This window comes from Astatotilapia calliptera, chromosome 23 (genome assembly GCF_964374335.1).
Source record: "Astatotilapia calliptera chromosome 23, fAstCal68.1, whole genome shotgun sequence".
NCBI classification, from domain to species: Eukaryota; Metazoa; Chordata; class Actinopteri; order Cichliformes; family Cichlidae; genus Astatotilapia; species Astatotilapia calliptera.
The window spans coordinates 8,964,213-8,987,418 of NC_137443.1; the positions used below are offsets into that span (position 1 = coordinate 8,964,213).

At 39.1% G+C, this 23,206-nt stretch overlaps 3 protein-coding genes and 2 long non-coding RNA genes across 10 annotated transcripts in view; 2 read left to right on the forward strand and 3 right to left on the reverse strand.

The window, feature by feature from the left end:
* Positions 1-2,804: 2,804 nt before the first annotated feature.
* Positions 2,805-7,363, reverse strand: dcun1d4 (DCN1, defective in cullin neddylation 1, domain containing 4 (S. cerevisiae)). Of its 3 annotated transcripts, none has more exons than XM_026159706.2 (11): positions 7,287-7,363; positions 5,925-5,995; positions 5,788-5,827; positions 5,495-5,582; positions 5,271-5,359; positions 5,099-5,169; positions 4,759-4,850; positions 4,488-4,596; positions 4,212-4,316; positions 3,940-4,042; positions 2,805-3,832 (listed from the first exon to the last, which is right to left on the reverse strand). In XM_026159706.2, the coding sequence occupies exons 1-11, from the start codon at positions 7,303-7,305 to the stop codon at positions 3,777-3,779; spliced, it is 843 nt and encodes a 280-aa protein (XP_026015491.1). In that variant the 5' UTR covers positions 7,306-7,363; the 3' UTR covers positions 2,805-3,776. The 3 variants fall into 3 exon arrangements, with proteins under 3 accessions (XP_026015491.1, XP_026015493.1, XP_080153164.1); XM_026159708.2 differs by lacking the exon at positions 7,287-7,363 and adding an exon at positions 6,303-6,448; XM_080297038.1 differs by lacking the exon at positions 7,287-7,363 and adding an exon at positions 6,246-6,282.
* Positions 7,364-7,597: 234 nt separating this feature from the next.
* ociad2 (OCIA domain containing 2) lies at positions 7,598-11,859 on the forward strand. Of its 3 annotated transcripts, none has more exons than XM_026158887.2 (8): positions 7,598-7,704; positions 9,155-9,310; positions 9,405-9,489; positions 10,649-10,702; positions 10,802-10,849; positions 10,926-11,073; positions 11,510-11,598; positions 11,790-11,859. In XM_026158887.2, the coding sequence occupies exons 2-7, from the start codon at positions 9,221-9,223 to the stop codon at positions 11,574-11,576; spliced, it is 492 nt and encodes a 163-aa protein (XP_026014672.1). In that variant the 5' UTR covers positions 7,598-7,704; positions 9,155-9,220; the 3' UTR covers positions 11,577-11,598; positions 11,790-11,859. The 3 variants fall into 3 exon arrangements, with proteins under 3 accessions (XP_026014672.1, XP_026014671.1, XP_026014669.1); XM_026158886.2 differs by having other exon boundaries at positions 7,600-7,704; positions 11,510-11,593; XM_026158884.2 differs by lacking the exon at positions 7,598-7,704 and having other exon boundaries at positions 9,038-9,310; positions 11,510-11,593.
* Positions 10,013-10,929, reverse strand: LOC113016218 (uncharacterized). The gene is made up of 2 exons (XR_003271198.2): positions 10,498-10,929; positions 10,013-10,408 (listed from the first exon to the last, which is right to left on the reverse strand). It is a non-coding gene; the product is annotated as an uncharacterized LOC113016218 (long non-coding RNA).
* Positions 11,168-13,897, reverse strand: LOC145424454 (uncharacterized). The gene is made up of 3 exons (XR_013905537.1): positions 13,820-13,897; positions 11,491-11,618; positions 11,168-11,366 (listed from the first exon to the last, which is right to left on the reverse strand). It is a non-coding gene; the product is annotated as an uncharacterized LOC145424454 (long non-coding RNA).
* A 204-nt stretch (positions 13,898-14,101) lies between these two features.
* The window catches only part of fryl (furry homolog, like), a 74,458-nt gene continuing 65,353 nt past the window's right edge, over positions 14,102-23,206 (forward strand). The window contains exons 1-2 of one of the 2 annotated variants that reach the window (XM_080297810.1): positions 14,102-14,241; positions 22,319-22,388. The gene's annotated coding sequence lies outside the window, so the exon portion shown is untranslated. The remainder of the gene's footprint in view (positions 14,242-22,318; positions 22,389-23,206) is intronic. The other variant, XM_080297811.1, reaches the window with a different exon arrangement.

Here is a 23,206-nt window from a genome sequence, read left to right on the forward strand (position 1 = left end):
GTGAAACCCTCTGATTCCTCTTCCAGCAGCAGCAGCAGTGAAGATGAGATAACAGAAAATAGAGCTCCTCCAGGCATGACATATGTTGACTTTCCAATCTATAAGCGTTCAATTATGAAAACTTCATCGCTATCTGATAGTTCTTTCTCCCCCAGTGGCAAGACCCAAATGGTAAATGTTGCACAGGAAAGTGAAAAGGACAGAAATTCATCACTTGCTCCAAAGAGAGTATCCAGTCTGAGCTTTGAGGATGAAGTAAGGAGAAGGACTGAACAAAGACACAATGCAAATGCAGATATACCACCAGAGATAAAATGGACTGGTGTTGGTCATCATCTGTCTAAAATCTCTACACCAGCACTAAAGACGGGTCTGAATACAACACCTCCACAGCAGGCTTCACCTGCAAAACCAGAACTTCCCCAGCTGTACTCCTCCAGCATCAAAAGTGACGTTAAAATAAAGCAAGACAGTTGGAAATCAGATGTAAAGCCAACACATAAATTCTCATCCATTAGTGCCAATAGTACTTCTTCTGCATCCGGAGGTGCTCTTCACAGGCTTTACAACTCACCCAACACCACATATGAGAATCCAAGCCCTATTTTGCTCTCTGATAGGAAGGAAAGAAAAGGCCTCAGTGCCCTAAAAGTCATGTCATCAGAGAGAAAAATGTGGGACACGGTGGATTTCAGTGGGGATGTATCTCCTACAGCTGATGACCACAGTCCACAAGTTGACACCGGTGTTTATTATCGCAAGTCTGAGCCAGACATCAAACCCCTGCCACGATTACATCTCCCCTCTGCTTCACCAGATGAGAGAAGAGCTACAGATTTGTTGTATGATCTTCCCCGCTACAGGAGCCATGACATCAAACCACCACAAGTTGCCCCACCTCCTATTCCTGTAACACTACCGCCAGAGGAGGCCGTTGGGCTTTCATGGAGATCTCCACAGGACAATAAGAAACACGGCTCGGAAGGAAATAGAACCTATCAGCAACAGAGACAAAACACAGAGGAACCTGTTGCTTCTTCGCTTACACCAGAATACCCACCAATCTATTTAAACACTTCAAACATCAGTCATGTTTAATGACAAGTCAATTCATGCTAAACACTTGAAAAGCCACCCAGATGATAGGCATGATTCTCTGAGCTTAAGTTATCCTGTGAATGTCAAAAATATTGTGAATTGTATATTATGTGTGACTTTGGAATGAAATGTAAGCTATAATCATTCATTGGCTAGGGCTGCCACAGAGCACTTAAATGCAGTCTTTATCAATGCACCATGCTTATCTTTCATGTTTGACTTATTTCTGCAAAATAAGATGCCAAATGAGTTATTTACTTGCATTCATGAACAGAATTTCTGACTTCTGAAGGAAGTCCAGTGTGATGGCTCAAATTTGTGTATAAAAACCTAAATTCAGTGATGTTAAAGACTAAATCATGAAATAATTTACAGATTTTTTTTTGTATCTCTAATTGAACATTTTAGCAAATAATAATAATAATAAAAATATCAATTTGCACATATACATTTTTATTTGTATATTTGCTACATCCCAGATTTTTGTGCAATTTATTTAGCTATTACAGGTACAAAAACTGATGATGTAGAGGTCTCAAAATCCTATGTATTAAATGTGATACACTTGACATTATAAGGTTAAACAAGGGCGAACTATCAACTAAATAACCAGAACATAAGCCATAAATAAGTTAATAAACCATTTTATTTACTTGTATAGACACAGGTTATAGTGAAAACAGACATATAGACACATAGTTTACATACATATATACAGTTGGGACAAGGCTGTTCATCCTCCTGCATTATCAAGGGAGAAGACTAAACCACTGATCTCTACACAGTATTTGGTAAGCAATCCTACAACTACTTTAGTCTTAAGGTTTATGCTGATGGTCGATGCATTGTAGTGACGACAAAGGTTTCTGTGTAGTTTTCAACTGAAATGGATTTATGGAAGCGTTTATGTATGTCATGACAATGTAGTGCAACAGTAGCAAAACAGGCTACTGTCTGCATTGCCTGCAGTTTGCCAAAGTTTTGCAGCATATGTAAGGATGTGTAACAAAGGGTAAATGCAGGAGGGAACTCCTGTTCCACCATGAGGTTACAGGTGTGTTCCAGGTCTTAATAGACACAATCATGTTTATCATCAGAATTCAAAGAACATGATTGTGTTTATGAAATTAAGCACAAAACACTTGCACAAAAACCTGTACAAAACAAAAACAAAAAGTTTGAAAAATGTTTTCAAAAAATCTCATCCATTCACAAAAGGCTCTGTCGGAGCATGCATGCAAATATTAAATCTTCTGACAATTCAGCATCACATCACAGCCAAAGACAAAAATTTATACATGTGTTACAAGAACATTATACTAGGCGAAAAGAACAGCATAGCATCATCACAAAGTTCCAAACTGTCAGTGTCCACTGTTTTGAGTACATCCTATGGGTGGTATAAAGCAACACTTTCACCAAACGTACCTTACTACTCAAGCCTAAAGGACCTCATCCTGAGAGGGTCACCGGTCTTCCACTGCAGTTACATTAACACCGTCAGTGTTGGGAGAGATGCTACTGGTAAGAGGAGACCTGAAACTATCAGTGGACTAAGGAAGACAAACAGATGCCACATATCAAGACAAAATGGACACCAACTAGCTCTATGTCAACTTATAACACAGCCAAAACAGTCTGAGTTCATCCTGAAATAATCCCTGACCACTCAGTGTGTCTGTGTGCATGTACTCTTATCACACGTGTATGTACATTTGGGTTTATTGGTATGTGTGTGGGACACACAAAGTGACTTCCATGTTTTGAGGCACAGTAATACTCTCATCTACAGAACGTAGATACATAAATCAGTCATCAGACCAATAAATGCTGATCAGAGCACTAGTGGCTCACCGCTGTACTGTAATAAGAGTTAGTAAGCAGCAATGCTAAACTGTTTGGTGTTATGAGGTCTGAAGCCTTTGCAGGGGGCTAGCAAATGAATAGCTAGAAGCAAAAACAAAAAAAAAAACAACAACAACAAAAAAAGCTGAAGCAATCAAAACTGGAGGGGAAAGAAGAAAACAAACAAAAAACAACTACAAACTGGCACAAATCAATAGAATAGAAACTTGCAATCAACCATTTGACACAGTGTGCTTCTTGAAGTACTCCTATGAAACTCAAAATATGACAAAAAAAAATAAAATTAAGTGCTATCTGTCCAGAAAAGCTCAAGTTCAAGTTCATTGCACAGATGTATAATACTTTAATGTGCCCAGGTCAAAGTGACCCTATTTAAGACTCAGACACAATGCATGAATGGTCACTTCTCTCAGTTTCTCTGTGCTGAAGACAAGGGGTGAGGAGTGGTTCTCCCACACAATACCATTTTGCTTCCATCATCCATGTATGACACCACGTTATCCTAACACAGACAGCAATATGACATGTCACAGTGAGAGAGCAATGCCACTGGAGATTGCTGCAAGCTTGCCCACTACGCAACTTCGGTAGGGAGCACAGCAGCCCTCCTGCCTCCACGCTCTGAGCAGCGTGCATGCAGGCTGCAAACCCAGCAACCCCACCCTAGCCCACCCACAGCCCAAACCCCTCCTTTCCCCAGGAAGCACCCACAGTCACTCCTTTACTTTTTTTTGTATTGGTTACTTATTGGTTATTGATTCTCAGAGTCGTTGTTGTCACAGTTGTATTACTTTCCCATTTTTGCGCTGCAGTTATGACATCTGTCTTTCTTTGTACCATTCCACAAACTCGTCCAACAAAACAGGCCCTAATGAAAAAAAACAAACAAAAACAAAGATGAGGCACAAATTTCAGTATATTACAAAATTAGTATTTGGGTAACACTCAGCTACACGTAAATGTGTGCTCACTTACAGGCACCATCTTCATCATAGTTGCTGAGGTCCAGGTTGATTGTCCTGCTGAACTCTAAAACATTGCACCATTGGTCTTTGTTGATGACTTTGTACTTTGATTGCTGAGGAATAACAAATAAATCCTTTAGAGTGATAGCTTTTTAGCTACAACAGCTCTTTCCAAGGTTAAAATGGGCAACAAATGATGGTATATACAACTACTCCACGAGACTTCTGTGACTGATTTTCTTAAAAAACAAAACAAACACCCCAACCAACCAAACTGCTTACCTCTAGAAACTGATTAAACACAGGAAACAAAGGCCACGTCTTTCCCAGAAGAAGCCCCAACATACATTTGGCTGTGTTCAAGTCCAAACTCCTCTGATCCTTTTCCTGTACAATCAGAACACCCAAGACTTTCTCAAATCAATGCAACAAGTCCAAACAGACAGTCAAGTCAGACAGCCAGATTACAATATTTACTGTTTCTTACTGAGATTTTTGTATTTGTTCAAATGAATTTAACCTGGTTGTTGAATGCTGTGTGTTGACTGCTCCACTCACCCGAGCAAAATCAAAGGCATATCTATAAATGAGCTTAAAGCTGGTGCTGTCATTTAGGACAGATCTCAGGTAGTCAAGTGAATTCCTCAGCCTCTCAGTCGAATCACACCTGACGGCAGCAAAAAACTAGCTTAGGTATGTTACAGGATCCAATTTAATGCAAGTTACACTAAGAAAACACATCAATCTAGATAGGAAATCTTGAAAACTGTATTATATTTTAAAAAAATGAAGAAGAAGAAAAAAGCACTAAAGTAAGTAAATGACATACTGCAATGAGCCCATGCCTCTCAGCCACTCCTGAAGGGTGAAATATCCCATACTCTGGGCATCCAGCTTCCAAGCAAGAACCAGCATCACCACCTGAGCACAAGCAACAAATGACAGTTGCAGATATTCTTAAATACAAGATATTCAATCCATTACATATCACATGACCTTAAAGGTCTAGGACTGCTGATTGAGAATGCAGATTAAAAGATAGACTTTTATAAAGTCTCAGAAATGATCAGAAATGCAAATTGTCACCACTTCCAAAAGGATGTCATTAAAGAAAATGCCAGAGAGATAAACAGATGTCGAAATATGAAAGATTTTAAATATGCGCTTACATTCTCCGGCTCCACCCCGATGTCCTCACAGAATTTTTCCATGCCCTCTGGACCCACCACATCATCGCAGCCTATTCATGATAAACAAATGTCAATAGCAGCAATTTCCCATGTATGCACTGAGAAGAGGTCAAATGCAATGAAACTAAGAGTGTGTCCAGTAAGTGCTCACCTGCATATTCATAGAACCACTCCAAGCATCTTTTACTAGAAAACATCTCCTCCTCTCGGATTTGGGATGTTTCATGTTTTCTGAAAACGCTGTGAAGGAAAAAGAAAATTTCAACCATACTACACGTGCAGTACACCGTTTATTATATGTTTACGAATGGCAAAATAAACTGTGTACTGCACATATTCAAGTTCACTGAATATTTAATTAAAGGGATCTCGCACCTGTCCTGGCGACTTTTCTTGGCTGACATGTCATCTCCAGCAGAGGGTCTCCTCTTTTTCCTAGGAGGCATGGCTTTAGAGCAACAAGCTAGGGAAGTAAACAGAGGAGAAAATGAAAGAATAAATCTTTAAGAACGACATGCAATATGCCAACTTTCTATAGCAAAACATTTGAGTACTAGCCAAGCACTGAGAGTCCACTTCAGAAAGTGATATGTTAATGTACATCTGGCCTGATAAAAACACTAAACTGATTTAAAAAAACATAAAAAAAGGAGCAGCTGTATAGTTACCTGAGGGGTGGCTGTCCTGTCCAACGTCTTCTGCCAAGTTCTATTCAAAACAAATATGTGTGAGTAGGACACAGATGTACAGGGCACATGCATGCTAAAATAAAGCACACATAAACATATTGCTAATATGCATTTACCAGCCTGTGCAAGGTGTGGTGGATCTTATGGATGCTGGCCAGTGTAGTCAAGTGGGAATTCAGCTGAAAATCTATTTCCAAAAAATAAATATAACGTCAGAAAAGAACTAAACTAAACCGTGACACTCAGCTTTATGCTCCTGATCATGCTTGGCATGAGCACAAGGGTACAAGAAGGTGACATCATCACAGCCCCAGTAAGAACACTGGACTCAAATCTCAGGTGATCTTTGATTAGGAATCACACAACATTCACAGAGCACGCACTACTATCGCTTGATTTCCAGTTTTCAAAGATCTACGTTGCTGAAAATATCTCACACGAATGAGGGAGGGACTGCATTCCTCTAAAGACGTGAGAACGATCATGCATGCTACCTTCTCGCTTCAAGCCTTCTGTGCACTGTCGATTAAAAGCTGTCACCAAACACCGATGATTTTAACGTTTTTTCAGAGGCCAAAACCACACTCAAACCAGTACACTGCCGAGCAGATAGCACTAGCTGCATACCTAAAATAGCAGTGCAGACGCGCAACTTGCACAGAGTTTACAAAGTATCTGGAGAGTTTGGACGTATGGGCGTTGTAGTCCATTTCCTCTAAACAGGCCATTGGAAGCTAAGCTCTGTTTGGGATACTAAACTACAATTCCCATGCATTTGCAAAACAACTACTTCTCTCAGACCCTTCTACCCCCAACATTTACACCAACTGATTGAATGCATTTTACGTTGTTTGAAAAATATACAACATTATATGTGTTCTGGCACAAAACCAACGCACAGGCGTTTGCAGCAGCTGGTGTAGATGGCGCAAAACCCGGCGGCAGTGCTGCAGCAGGCAATGAAAGCTGTTTTACACAACTGCGTCACAATTTTCATTCCCTGTAAGAGTCCGCAGTTGACCAGAATATTGACCGATTTGCAATGGTCCTGCGTGGATGCCAAATGTGAGCTGATACCTGCTGTACGTGACACATGAAGATGAATATAAACAGCTCAACACGCCGTTTAACCATCGAAAACCATCTGAATTTAACTAACGTCAGCCGCATTCAGCCGAGCACCGCTAACGCGACTCGAAAAATTAACTTCGCAAAACCTTCAGTGTCAAATATAACCTTCCACATGTCCAAACAGCTAAAATTACACCAGCTATCCTCCCTTTGTTGTCGCACAAGACAGCACTAGCAAATACAAAGAGAGCAGCAAATAGCACAGAATTCACGCGTCCTCATCAAACGCCACACGACCATGAGACAAAACTGTTGTTCAAAACAGAGCAAGACTATTAACGTCTGTGCCACACGCGCTATGGGGTCCCAAATTGATCCAGAAAAACCTCTCTAACGTTACTACTTACTTGCCGCATCAGAGTGCATTTTTATGAAACATACAACTGTCTGTGGGAAGTCCGCAGACCGGCCAATAGGCGGGCCTTGTCAATGTAAGCCACGCCCGCAGCTGTGGATTGAAGGTCAGCCTCATTCGCCTCCGCCTTTGCTCGCTGTCAATTGGCTAGTCGAGGTGTCATGTCATGACAGGGAGGGAAAAGACACCAGCTCCTCCCTCAACGAAATGTGATTGGTCATAGTTCTCAAAACAGGCCGTGCTATTCGCACGTCAATCACTAGAATTTCCTCGTGCAAAATTGAAACCAACCCACGATGAAATCTGATTGGTAGTTCTACTTCTAAATTGACTTCCCAGTGTAATCGCGGTTTGGGTTCGCTTAAAGTCAACGCCGTTTGTTGGAAGTAGGAGACGGTGTATTTGGTAATGTGAGTTATGTTTTGATTTTACCAAGGATAGGACGACAGCACTTAAATTTCCGGAATGTTTGCAGTGATGCTGCCCTAAATACCACTCTTAATTGCCCCTTGGGGATAAATAAAGTCTTTCTGAACACTTACCTTCATTTACGTTACCCTGTCAAATTTAGTATGCCCTGTTTGTCATGTGACTATAAATCTCAGTTTTTGTACAAGACGAACGAATGCAAACGTAGCAACATTGTTGGGCCCAAAGTTGTTTTTTTATATATCAGTAACATTATGGTGTTACTCACATGACTCTGTTTAAATGATTAGCTAAGCAACTATACCCCGTGTGAGTATAGAGAAGCTCACCAGGTTATTTAAACCACAGCACCTTACTCAATACAGCCATGATTAAATTTGTATTACTTTGTACTGGTAGAAATGGGTAAAACGGCCTACTGAGTTGTCCACTGCACAGTCGTGTATGTAGTTCCTTTGCCTTCCAGTTACACTCTTTATGCATTGACAGTCCTAGTCGGCACTAGTTTACAGCATATGGGCATTTAATAGTGGATTCAAGGTGGGTTACTTTGCATTTGATGTGTGTTTTCATTTTTATACTATTAAACTACATTTTGGAGGAGAATGTAGCCCCCCCCCCCCCCTTTTTTTTTTAAACCTAATTAAATTTATTTGGCAGGTACACTTAGAAATTTGTAGGAAATACCTCACATATTAAATACGATGCCTTATGCATTGGCCTGGATCAGTTTTAAATTAATTTTTTTTAGTCATACGTTATTTAGAATAATGTTATGTATTAGTTCTGTACTAGTGAACAGCTACTATTTTTTTTTCTAAATCAGAGCATTTTTGTAGAATTTGTGCAGTTGCAGTTGTTAGGATATAGAAAATTTAAACTATTTAATTAATGCTCAGCAGTGATGTTAATAAATAAGTAGTAAAACAAATGTGTTTGCTTCATGGATAAGTGAGCCTTTGCTCCTTAAGCTGTGACCTGTTGAAAGGTATTTAAGTACAGATTATATATACCATTATTAGAGAAACTGTAGCACTGATATCTGCATTTTTATTAGTGGTAGTAAAGAAAACCTTGACCTTTGGCTTATAGGGATGTGTGTCCAATGAAATAACCAATAATAGGTGATCTTGTTATGAAGTTTGACTGCGTATATTGAATCTTTAGCCTAAACACATGTAGATAATATGTTACCTTTACCCACACTTGTGGGTCTACTAAATAGTGATATGAAAGAGCAAACACGAAGCTGTAGGCAAAAAAGGTGTGTCAAACACTGACGTGTAAACTGGTATACAGAGGTGAACCTGACCTGTTTTGGCTTGTCATCCTCATGCTCAAACAAATCTGACTGGGCAGAGCTCTGTTAGGAAGGCGGAGTTAAAAGTCTAGTCCAGGAAGTTCTATTACAGCTTGTTGCATTTGACACAGGCAAGGGGAAGCTTCAAAAGCAGCATAATAGAGCTCCAGCAACAAACTACTGAAGGGTCTAAGATCATGAGTGCTGAAATAAGTGGGCAAACAGTGCCGACCGAGGAACCGGCAGCTGCTGGTTCAGGTTCAGCTCCCATTAAAGGAGGGTGGAAAGTGAGTGGCAAACAAATTTGTACTAGACATTTTGAGCCCAGATGCAATGCTATATGTCACATATGATAACTAACCTCTATTCTGTTTCTTACAGTGCCCATTGAGTGATGCCCATGTTCACAGAGAAGATGTGAGAAAAGTTTGGAAAGAGTGCCAAGAGGAGAGCTTCTGGTACAGAGGTAGTCTCTTTCAGACATTCAGTAAATGCTCTCACGTGTGTCACAAATTTTCATTAACAATTTGTTGAAATGTCTCCCAGTGAGAGACAAGACTTGGAAATGTTCTTTGATGTGTAAGCAGGGTTTTTGTAGTAGAAGTAGGGGATAGGGGTCATCAATCAAGCTTACCGTTGAGGGTTTACATTCTTCACTGCGGAATTCAGTGTGTGGTCTTAAAAAAGGGGGGCAGATCAGTAAGAGGGTAAGTAACTCATAGTAAGATTTTATACTTTCGTCATTCTCTCAGTTGTGATTACAATGTGTTTATTTGATCATGATTATTTATATATGCATTGCTTTTAAAGAAATCATTTAAATACTATAACCACTCTGCCCTGCCTGATCAGAGCTTTTACTTAGGGTTAAGGTTGGGTGAAGCTTGGCTGGGAGTGTCCAGAGGTAAAAAAGAGGTTCTAGATAAAACTAAGGGGGGAAAAAACACCCGATCTGGAAAAAGTAGTAGAAGAAAAAAAAACACAAGAGGTTTAAAGATATATCAGTCATTTATGCACACCCACACATCTTTTATACAACTGTCAGAAAATAATTATCACAGCAAAAGCTTAAGATTGTATAAGCTACTGTGAGCAGCTTGCACTAAAGAAAATATTGTGGTCAGGCTTTTTTAGATAAAGAATTCCCAAACTGAAGATTATTGGTGTTTCATGTGGCAACACATCGTTGTCTTTAGTCTCCATCTTGGCCCGGCCTCTCACCACTAACCACACAGCTGCTGCTCATCTTCTCTCATCAAGCAGTTATGTAAACATGCAGTGGCAGCAATCACTTCTTCCTGTATCCGTCCTTTCCATCCCATTAGATGGACATGAGGTTGAGTTTTGGTATATGTCTCATTACTCCAAAGTTCATTTAGGTTGAACTATAGGCAAACAAAGCAAAATTAACGTCTTCTAGTGGATTCATTCATATGGGAAATATCGCCATTTAATCACAGACAGAAAAACTTACCTTTTATGCATTATGTATTTGTTTTGAATGCTGGCTTTTTAAAATAACTTTACTCTGATTCTATTATAATATTTCCCCAAACGCTGTCCAGCAGTTTGTGGCTTTGATCAGCTTCAGAGTAACTTCTGTTTGACTTGATTTCTGTTTTTAGCGCTTCCATTGTCTGTGGGCAGCATGGCTGTCACCGGTGGTCTCATCTACCAAGGTAAAGCATTAACATTCAAATACCGTACTTTAAATTACATGATATTGATCAAAGTAAAGCAGGTGTTTCTATAGTTATCACTTTTTTCCCTCCACATAGGTATTTGGAAATCATCAAAGCGATTTGGTCCTTTTCCAAAACTAGCAGGTTTGTGTCTTTCAGTATCTTGGATCTCAGTTTGTAAGTGGCAGCTGTGATTAATGAAATAATTGTTCTTCTTCAGTTGCAGGGATCCTTGGATTTGCAGTGGGGAAAGCATCCTATGTGGGCACTTGTCGGAGCAAATTCCAGGAGCTTGGCATTCAGGGTGGACCGGGGATTGGACCCTGGTCAAAGAGAGATCACCCTGGTCACAGACACAGGGAGGGCAGGTGCTGAATTTCTGTTTGTGTAATATTATCATGTTGTGTGGTAATATTCGCAGATTCTGGGAAGAGGAGTGTTGATAATCGGAAAAAGACTTACTTTGTGGTTTTTCGTTGTATATTTGATTGTCCATTTGTTTTTATTTCATTTTACTTTATTTTTTTTTAATATTCTCTGAGTAATTGCTCTTCTGTCTTGTTTATTGACCACCAGAGTTACAGTGCAAGCATTCAAATGTCATTCGGAATCAAATTACTTTATTAATCCCAGAGGAAATTGTGTCATTGTGCTGGTCCACCTTTAATAAATGACATAAAAACAATTATTTAAAAATGTTACAGATACTTATTTTTATCAGCCATTGTTATTTTTTCTCCTCTCTTTGGATGATCAATACCCTTACGCCTCAGCATGACACTTACCCAAACATTATCCTCATAGACCCTGCCACCATGTGTGTGAAGAATGTAAGAAAAATGCTCCAGCAGCACCAGCTGGACAGGCTTAAAGACTGTGAGGACGGATGTACGGTAACATTCAGTGTGCATAACTGTAAAAATAATGTATTCAGATTAGTGCAAATATAAACTATCAGAAAATATGAAAAACAATATATATATATTTTTTTAAAAGGACAACTTTGATATGTTACATAATTTGTGTCACTGTACATTGATGCACACCTATTTAAGTATTTCCTTTCCTTTTTCATCCTCACCAGTGTTGGAGAGATTTTCTGCATGAATTCATCACCTTCTTATCAATGTCTTAAATAAAACTTGTAAACACGTCTCATTTTATCAAATAACCACTAGGGGGCGCTGCTATCCTTTCTATCAAAGAGCAAGCGCTTATAGAATTTCTAGTTTATACAGGGAGGTGAATATATGGGTAAAGCCAGGTCTTTGGACATAATTATCAACAACTAAACAGTTATTGAATGTTAAGAATGAGATCTGAAAATAAATAAATAACAGCCCTATGACAATGGAGAAAAAAAAAAGGTTTTGCCAAACTTGAATCATCAGGCATGAGTACAGTAACGACCACATCCATAACAGCAGCAGTAGTCCTACCTTAGGTTGCTCAGTGAATATGCAATGCTTGGCTACCTTCAAAAACAACTAAGGTGTAAGGGGTTAATCTGTACATGACAAATTACAGAATTTAATGAAAGGTGGAATGGGGAACATATCTTTGAGTTTTTAATATTTGGTACTTACCAGTCTAATAATAATAATGGCTTCTCTTTGTTTTCTTTTCCACATTTTGAGCATTAAGAAATCTGGTCTTAATTTTGACAGTTTATAGCACAGAAGGTGCACTTTGGAGCTGAACAGACAGCCATAACATTTTAAAACCTGTGCTTTCGTGTGTCTATAAGTGAAAGCACTAACAAAGTTGTATAACTGAAAAAAACACGATGTGGCTTTCTTACCCTATTGTGAATGAGAATTGGTCACTACTTGTAGTAATGCTAAGCTAAGTGTGATTTTACTTCAGATATGTGTAGAGGCATTTACAAATATAACGTCTGATTTAAAAAGTTACCCAGACTGCTCACATCAGTGCAGGCCTCCACTAATCAGGTCTTGATGGTAAAATGGTCAGATGGAAGACATTCCTCAGTAATGAGCATGTGACAGTGAGCTGGGAGTTTGCCAAAAGGTACCTTAAGGACTCTCAGACCTTGAGCTTGAGAAGCAATATCACGTGGTGTGCAGACAAACAAATGAAGAAATATGAGGCAGTCTGCATCACCCCCTTACAGTTAGTACAGTCAAACATGTGGTGGTAGCATCAGCAATGCTTTACTGCAACAGGAATGGGAGAAGCAAAAATTAAGCAATCCTGAGTGAAAACCCTTTTCAGAGTGCTTAAAGGCAGTTGTGAATGTTCATATTTCAACAAATCATACTGCCAAGATAACACCAGAGTGTATTTGAAAAAGTCTTGGAGGGTCCTAGCCAGAGTCTGAACCTGAATCTGTTTTGGAAAGTTAGCAGCACTGCTCAGCTAACCTACAATTAAGGCAATAAATCATCATATTTGGGATGAAATGATTTTTTTTTTAGGAAGTAAATACTCCTTTTATGACGAAACGTGTTTTATATTTAATTTTGCCAAAATTATATTTTTATAAGTGTCAAATAATACAAGGACTTCATGACTCTTTTGATGAAGACAGCTGGTCATTTTTGAAATATGAAGTTTAATCAGTTTTATGATTTTATATCAGTTAGTGTTTATGAAAGGAGCTCATAACTGCTGGCCTTTGGTTTCTCCACTTTCTTCATATAGTGATGCAAACAAAATCATTCCCAATTTTTGCAGTACCACAGTTAGTCTTATATTAAGTACTTTATATTGGTTTAATTGGTTTATTTACTGAGATAGAATAGTCCCCTCCGCGTTATATTTATATATTTTTATGAGTAATAAGTGATACCAGAACAGCTTTATCGGTAACTGACAATCCAGTCAAATTTGACCAAAGTGCTCCATAAGAGGCACGACACACACTGCAGGCATGCCCACACGCCTCAACAAATATATCCAAATGATCGTTTAAAAAAAGAGACAATACAGCTGATTCCACATTTTAACATAATAATATATAATGTTTGTTTAGTCCGCAGAATGAAATAATACTTAATCTCTGTATCCGTTTGGAAGCTTTCTAACTGATATTTTTGTGATTACTCGATACTGCCGTCAGCAATGCTCAAATATAAATAAATCATAAAATACCTGACATACTGCGTATCTTCCGACTACCCGCCTATCCGCGCAAGGCCGGTGTACTCTCGTAAGATTGAAAAAGAAAGGGGGAAAAAAAGGTAGATTCGTGTGAAACTCCCGCAGAAGACGTCATCCAATCAACAGGTCGTTCTATCAAGATTGGCACTTTCCTTGTCCGGTAGAACGTAGAGTTCTGTGTAGGCGTACACCATCAGAGCCAATCAGAACAAAGAAGGCGGGGCAAACAAGCTGCCGTCTGTTCTGGCTGTGGGGCTCTTCCACCACAGAAACCGACTGAGAAAAAAAAATCACACCACTACGCAAATCCTTCCAATGGAGAAGGGCCAGGATGTTGAAGCTTGTTCGGCGAATGAAAAGATCGTCTGCAAGCTAGCCACCTAGCTCAACTAAGAGGAGAAGAAACAAAAGTTGTGAGTAACGTCGGCTTAACATATAGTGAGGTGAATGAGGGCACGGGAGGTTGCTATCGAATGTAGTTAACGTTGGCTTATGCCAAGTTCCGCGATTAACTTTGCCGTTGAGGTTAGCTCTCCAACTGTGGTACCAAAATCGGCTGCCGTAGCATGCTAAAAGAGGGAGTTTGGCTGCTGTGCTGGGGCGAGTTAATCGCCTGTCTACCTTGCAAGTTTAGCATCGATCAGATTCCTGTTGTCATTACTTTTATCGCTGCCAGCTCGTTAGCTTACATGTTGAACGTTAACTTGTAGTTGACAACTGGCTGCTGCTGCTGCTAGCTAGCCCTTTGCTTAGCAGTACCCTTAGTGGAGTATTAACAGCAGGCTAGTTGCTAACTAAAGGCTACATTGAAGCTTATTCTCCTGTATGTTAGCCACATCAGTCTTTTTTTTATGTACATCTTTAGCATCATCTTTAGCATAGCTTTTCACGTTCATGTCGTGGGAAATAAATTGCTGTGAAACTTGTTTGGTATACTTACCCGCTGTGATCAAAGTAAACACGAGCACAGAGTTAACCAACAGTGTTTAATGCGCTATTTTCTTTTTAAATCTGGGACATTATTCAGGAAAATAAAGATGCATTATTTTATTACGTTATGACTATGAGTGGCTTAAAGGAAATAATCATATTCAAGCATGGTGCTTCATGTGCATGGGCATAACAATGAGAGAACTTCGAGATTTGCATCTATCATCCCTGCGAGGACTTCATTCCCCTGTTCAGAGTGCATCAAGACCCACAATGAAGCATTTGTTCCTTTTCTGTTGAGACCCAAGCAGTGACACTTGGATACAGGCAGAAAGGAATCTGGTCAGTCTGCTGTCTGGCTGGAGGTGGAGATAGCCAAACTATATAAGAAGAAGAAAAGCCAGTTTGTGTTCGCTCCTTTGCTCAAACAAATTAGGACAGTGATCTGAAGAACAGGAACATTGTTATGCATATTTGCACAGATTGCAAAACATGCAGCATATATAGAATGTATGCTAAAAATCCATGCCAAATCCATGTTCAAAATTCCGCATTCGGTTATGTTTTACACATAGTCTGCACATATGCTGCACAATAACAAGAGCAAACATATAAACAACTGAAACGTCGAGTTGATGACACATTGTTTGTTGTGATAGTTGAATCCCGGTGCATCATACTTCTATCACTGATCCTTGATCTTCCTACAATAAGATTTGTTTTAATTTTTGGATACTAAGGTGTTTCTGCAGCATTAAAAGACTTGGTCAGATATGGGAGGGAAATGGAAGTTTGTTGGGTCTCATTAGTAGTGACTGAACTTTCACATTGGGAAAGACATTGGGAATTGTTCATGGTGCCATTCGGGGGGGGGGGGGGGTTTAAATTTGTCTATAAAAAATACTTGGGCAGCTGTCAGTATACTTTGTGACTCATTTGAGAAACATGGTTGAAAATACAGCCCTATGGTAACTATCAAGGACAACCATCAGTACACTGAGAGTTTGCCAAAAGACACCTTAAGGTCTCTCAGACAGAAAAAAGCAAAACATAGATTGAACTATTTGGACACAAACACCACATTACTTTCTACACAGTTGAACACGGTGGTGGCCACATCATGTTGTGGTGAATTCTGTGACAGCAATGGTACACCATCAGGACTGAAGGAAAGATGAATACAGAAAAATTAAGAGATCCCGAGTAAAAACCTTTTTCCAGAGTGCTGAGCGGCTGAATTAAAGGTTTATATACCAACAAAGTGTATTACCAAGAAAGTACAGGAATAGCTTTGGGTGAAGTATATGAAAGTACTGGAGTGGCAGTAGTAGTAGAAACTGACCACTACTGGATGGTCTTTTGTCTTGTTTACACTAAAAGCAGTTGAGTAAGAGTGAATAATGTCTATTTACTCTTATTTAAACATTTAGTTGCCTGTGAAACATTTAAAAAAAGATCAGATTTTGACTGTAAAAACCTTCCAGACGCAATGCATTGCTGGTTTTACACATGCACTGCTAGCCAAGTAATCTTTTCTAGACATCACCTGATTAAAAAAATAAATGTCCAGCCTAGCTAGATTGGACTTTATCTTGGCTTTAAATTGCCATCTTCCTGTTGCAAAGTGTGTGAGATGTCAGGTTGCGCTAGTCTGCTTGTTAAGTGATGTCATTTCAAGTGAGGTCTTTGCTTGAGAGAAGCACCACCAAAACATTTCATTCTCTACCTATGCAAGTTTTTCTAAGCACTAAATTAGAATATGTTGGCTCCATAGTGTAGTGATTTGCCTCACAAGTGAATGATCCCTGATTCACAGCTAAGGGGAAAGCACAAATCCCTTTGGGGGGGGAGGGGGGGGGGGGTGTAGCATCAAGAAGAGCATCAGCTGTAAAAATCTGTCAAATCACATTTAGCAAACCAACCTGCTTTGATGACCCCTTGTGAATAAGGGACCATCCAAAAGTTTTTTTACATAAGTCAGATTATGGTCTTTCAGCAATCGATGTCGACTACTTAGACAATTTGCTACTAACTTCTGATTCCACTAAATGCCATTTTTCATAGATGCCCTGACAGCTGCACTAGATTATTTTTAACTCTCAATGGGAACTCAAGGAGCATAAAGACATCACACTTAACAAGCGGATTGTCTGATGCATTTACCTCCAGTGAGTGGTCATCATATTCACTCCTACGTACTCTGTTCAGGCACCTTCACCTAACCCACATACAGTATTTCCACTGAACGCATCTAAAATAGACTACCTTCTGCTGTGTGTCAGAAAAGGCATAAAATACCCCTGTCTAAATTCTCCTGAATTTGTTTAATCTTTATTAAGAGTTTTGTGAGTTCAAGTTAAGAAATGATACCAAAAATAGTGTTATCTAATGTCTTTGCTTCTACTGCAGTATAATGGCTGTTAAGTACTGCACTGCAGCTAAGGTGAACTTGTTATAAAGTCACACATCACTTACTTTAAATGTTGTAAACACAACCCTTTGTAGTGATGTACTGACACTGGGCTGCTAGACTGTGGGTCTTTGCAACTGACTTACAGCTCTTCTGCCCCTGCCCCAAAATCTACCAGGATAAGCCTCTGATGGCAGTACAGATGTGTACCAACTAGGGGGAATCCCCCTAGATTGCAGATCACCATCTCTCTGTGATTATCTGGGACATAATTCCAGTGAATTAGTGTGTTTGCTTTAATCTGGAAAGACGTTAATGGCATTAAAGAGTATGTGGATGAAAAACCAAGCTCTGTGAAATGCCCCAACAGTGGGCTCTCAGTAAGCTGCCCCCTGCAAGGATTAACTGTTAAATAAACATTTTAGTGGAGTGTATAAAAATCTTATGCAGCATAAAACATTTGATGTGTCTTATTGACCGAAGTCATTCATAGTTTTTGGGTTTGTTTGCTGTGTATTTGCTGTGCAGTAGTGGTCAGGTGCTACCATATTTGGGTGTTCTGTTTCTGCTTATTTTAATACTTGAAGCTTTTTTTTTTCTTGGTTTATTATCTATACCCATCTCTCATGGCTGTCATGTTGGCACCTGGATATGGGCTTTGAATTGCACAAACATCTTGCTTAGCTAGGTTATTTTCTTAAGCACAAGCTTTGATATCCTTTGACCTAGTAGTCGGTTGGTTTTATATTATCACCTTCAATATCAATTTCGGACACGACTCCAAAGTTCATGTGATGTGTGCATAGCATATAATATACCACGTGTCATTTATTTGGTGCAGTAATGACGGGTAGACATCTTATCTAAACATAGGTTTGATCCAGGTGTCTCTGTGTTTGTATTTGCACAAAGCTAAATCATTAACTGGACAAGTGAGGAAAGAAGATTCTAAGGAACAGACACAAATTTGGTTTAACTCCTTGCTGTTCAGTTAACCATTTCCCCTAGTGTGTGTGTTTGCTGAGATCTAGGCCTGTTCTGTTATGGCAAAAACAAATATTATCAGTTGTTTGGGTCACTCTTATGAACATTGAAATTATTTACAATTATTTAAAAATGGAGTTAAAAATTGATGTATTAAACTGAAAAAAGACAAAAGTTCACTTTGTAATTAATTATCCTTAAACTCTAATCATAAATCAACTGAAAAACTAAAGAAAGCAGTGTGAAGTAAAGGAAAGAGATGTGCTGAAAGGTACAATGACAATTGGAATTGCACAACCCTACTACTAGGACCTGTCTTTGGTCACATTCTAATGCATTGAGCATTAACTCCAATGCAAATTATATTTCCAGAGTGCTTAACATTGAACAGCACCGCTGTTTTCTTTCATTCTGTTGGTGGGAAAGTCACACACCACAACGAAGGCTTCCTGTGAAACTGTGAAGATAAGAATATTCATGAGTCTGTAACGAAAAAAAAAGTTGACAGATAGGTAGTTTTAATGTTGGTGATAATGGGTAAGGAACATTAGAAGACACTGGGAGGATTAGTTACAGTAAGTTGTTTGTTTGTTTTCATTTATAGCTACTAGTAGTTGTGTAGCTGTTTTGAAACTAGCAGTCTGTCACCATTTGTCGCACTTTCATAAAGTTAACTTCCAAAAGCCTCTTCTTTTTCATTGTGCTTTCTGATAAATGCATAGTATTACATACTCTGAGTTAGGGATACATTTTATTGATTGTGTTGGAAGACTTGGCATAATGTAGTGCACAATGTGGACTGAGTCTAGCTAGAAATAACCTATAATTGAGCCCTGCTGAGCAAGATTATCCTTGGCTTTGGGAAAGAGGGTTTGGAGCATAATTGATGTTTGGGTCTGCCTTCGCCAAAGAAACCACCCTGTCTTTGCCCTCAAGTCGGCCTCAGCTAAGTTCTTAGCATTTCCTCTGTGTTTAGATCAGTTGACTCTACTTTAATGCCTCATATTTTCTGCCTATGAATGTAATCCAGAGCGAGATTAAGATAAGAGGAATATCTGCTGAATATCTTTCAAAAAAGGTGTGTGTTTGCACACTTCTCTCTTCATTTGGAACAAACCAGTAAATTTTTGTTTAAGAGGTAGTGATTACAACAGACCAGGCCTGTCATTTACTGTTGGACAGGGCTTGATATAGGCTTTCCTCTTTTGTCTATTTTGCTGTAGACACTGCCTCTTTCTGACTGTAAACAGTTTTAAACTACAAACCTTTTTAATACTTATCTTAAAAAAAGCATTGAATTATACTTTCTTAGTTTTCTAAATTATAATGCTGATTGTGTAAGAAAACTCTGCTTTAGTTTTGCAGCCTGTGGGTAGTGGACATGTGACAGGACAGTCTTGTCTTTGTCAGGGTTATCTCCTATTTCCTGTATCAGCCTCCTATTTGCAGCATCCTTCCCATACCAGAAAGAGCAGGATGGTTTTAATATATGAAGCCAGGTTAACCATTGATCAGATCAGTTGGCTACTGCTGACCTTTAGCTCTTTGCACAAGTTGCAGCAACGTCAAAACGTGCAATGTTTAAACGCTTAAATATACTCGGACTTGGTAAAGCACCTGCTTGTTAGAAGAATTACTGAGATATGTTTAAGCACGGCCAGAGAAAATACTTAGATTCAAGTGCTTAAACACAGAGCAGGAGATTTTGTTACTCGGGTTGATTTCTGCTGCAGCGTTTTTGAGGTGCTCTGCGTTTGGCTTACTCTACTTCTGCGGTCACATGTTTTTTTTGTGTGTGTGTGTTTTGGAGTCGCTGAGATGGAACAGGAAGTCAGATATATTATTCACAGGTCTTTCAGTGTGAGAAGTGAGTGATGTTGCCTGACTTTTTTTTTTTTTTTTTTGAAATTTTCAAGCTGTGTTTATGGGATTGGTTGGGAAAAGGTTGGTAACGGTATGTCGCTGTGACGTGACTTTATGGCTGTCATTGGTTTTGTTTTGCTTTGACTTGCTATGTCCGCTGACTTGTTCTCACCATTCGTCCGCAATGTTAAGAGTGGAAGTTCTCACAACTCGGCTTCTCTGTCTGGGTGCTGTGTGACTAAGTGGTTTGTTCTTCCTTCCTTTGTTGAACTACGGTTTGATAATAGTTTGAAGTTCCTAGTCTCAGTACTTACTTTCAGTATTCGTTTCTATTAGATTGGATTATATTTACCAAGCCTTCGTTTTATTTTTACTTTAAAATGACTGCTGCTGTCTCCTCTGAGCCAGACAGTAACAATGAATGTGTGACTGGATATGAGATTACTTGACTATAAAAGGAGCCTCTTTCAGCTGCTACAGTGATAGAAGGAAAGTACAGTTTTGGAGGCTTTGAATGCTTATGTAACTGCCTCTTGGATGTAGTGGGTAATCTTCAGATTATTTCTCTGCTCAGGAGGAGGTTTTAATCCTGTCCCAACACAGAGCAAATCAGGCTGAAGCCAACAGTAGGCTGACCCATCACTTTGAAACTGTGACTGGACAGTTCAGCAGCACTCTGTCTTTAACGCATTATGATTATACAGGATGTGTTGGAGAAAGTGATTTAAAAAATTGTATAATCGAATTTCAGACATGTAATTACTTCTGTGTGATTGATTCGGTTTGTCACTTATGTGAACGTTTAGTGAGAAGTGAGGTCTGGCCAAGTTTGAAAGGGATTAACTGGGGCCAGGAATTTTTGGAAGGATTATTTACGTTTCAGAATTTGGCCAAACTGAATATTTCATGTCATCACTTCACAAGTGCATATCAAATTGAAGTAAAAAGAATTTGGAGGCATAATCTTGATGTTCTCAAGAAAAAGCAAAACATATCATTATCCAAGTATCCAGGGAATCGGTTCACGTGGAGTGGAGAGAATTTTCTGAATTGATGGAGACGTGCAGCCAAAGTCCTGCTAGAAGTAAATCTCACGACTCTGTAGACTACCTTGAATGATTCTGGGTGGATATTCTAAGGCTTTTCTCTGAGTGAATGTGAAGAGATTCATAATTCTAATTTCAGTGTACAGAGATGTACTATTTAAAAAAACAAAACAAAACGTACCTACCTATTTTCATGGCCTAAAATGAGTAGATGTCTGTCAGCACATATCTAAAATGGCCATGAAGTTCTTCTGTGCATCACCGCAACAATATGATTATGGCTCTTATCCTTCCTGCTGATTGGCGCCTCAGAATCGGGGGTGGAGGGGTGTGAGAAAATGCCTGTTTTAGACATTTTTATACCATATCTTTAAAAATACTGACACTATTATTGAAAGCTTTAAGATTGTACTAGTGAAGTTACACATGTGTGAATGTTTTCCCAACTCTCAAAAGTAAGTGCATCTATACCAATGTTAATGTAAAGCCATAATGAATGTTCTTTCCTTAATATACTGTTGATATGTTAGTGCGCATATTAAACATGGCTAGAGTTTTAAACAGGGAGGTCAGCATGTGCACAAGGTTTTTCTGCGAGCTAGCAGCCAGGCTTTTTCCTGCATTGAGGAATCTTTGGAATCTGTCTGAAGAGGTTTTTAGCCGCAGCTAAAGAAAAATCAGCAGCACTGTAAAAAAAAAAAAAATTAGACAGTTTTGTTGACAAAGGTTTCACTTACTCAGTTGCGGTAGTCGTCTTTTCAGCAGATGATCAGAAATGCCAAGAGTTTACAATGATTTCTGTCAAGCAAGGTAACACAGACCTATAACCTTTTATTCTTGGCATTCTAATACCCTTGTGAGCTAACATGTCTAATACTGTCATCCCAGACAAAGTAGCTCAATCATGTGTTGTTCAAACCTTTGGTTTGTGAGAGGCAGCCAACCAGAAGAAAGCTTACTTAAAGGAAGAGGGACTTGAAGCGGGAGGAGCTGAAATTATTATTATTATTATTATTTTTTTAAGATATGGGACTGTACAAAGCCCCAGCATGACATAAATAAGGACTATTTGTAACTGGGAATCATTCAAAGTGATTAGGCTAGGAATTAAAATATGACGCATGAAATGAGCACAGTAGATTGACTTTAAGATTAAAGAGTGTATTTTCTCTATTCCTCTGGTTGTTTATGCTGTTTTCATATCAATTTTCTGCTTTGTAGTTGTTAAAGGGATGATTTCTGTGCACTCCATTTCAGATTCCTGTGCAGCAAATTTGTGGGCCCTCCTGTCACTTTCCTGTTCCAGCCCATGCTCTATGGCCTTAAGGTAGTATGCAAGGGTTAAGGGGGTTGTGTTCCACTGTGTACTGTGGTTTAGGTTTTAGAGCAAATGCAAGCTAAATACTGTGGGAATGAGGAGGGTGTTGGATTAATTGCTGTGTTTGTTTTGCAAAGTTCTAAAAGTAGTACAATAGAGTATTTAGTATTTTCTGGCTGGCATTTTCTTTTCTTGTTTGACTTGGTTAACTTCATCTGTGTTTGTCTGTACTGTAGTCCTAAGGCAGTGTTTCCCAAACTTTTTTTGCTAGGCTCCTCTTTGTTTTACAACAAAAATCTTGTAATCTCCTACCTTGGCTCCTGTGCAGGTGAAGCCAAAGGGAAGATATGCTTCACCATATTTTCTAGTCATTGGCTTAGAATGAAGTTGGTTTGAAAACATACTTGGCGATGCTTCATCACCTGCTTTGCGTTTGCGTGGAAGCCCCAGTGTCCAAGCATTCTTTTATTTTTTTATTTTTTCTCCCATACCACGCCCCCCCCCCCCGGGGGTGGGCCCACACTTTGGGAACCTCTGTCCTAAGGTGAAACTTTATTTTAATCTGCTCTCACACAGGCTTTACAGTTAGACTAACAGTTTCAAGTAATTCTGTCATATAGATGTGTCATTTTACAATTGCAAAGGTGTAAGACTGCTTTGACTCATATTACCATCACAGCGCTGCAAGAGTTTCCTCTTTTAAGCTTTAAAGAAAAAATGAAGAAATACATGACCAAACTAGAAACACTACTGCGTAAATCAACAATGAGCTGACCCACAGAATGTAACTTTGAGTTCACACACTTGCATGTCACAACTGAGTATTA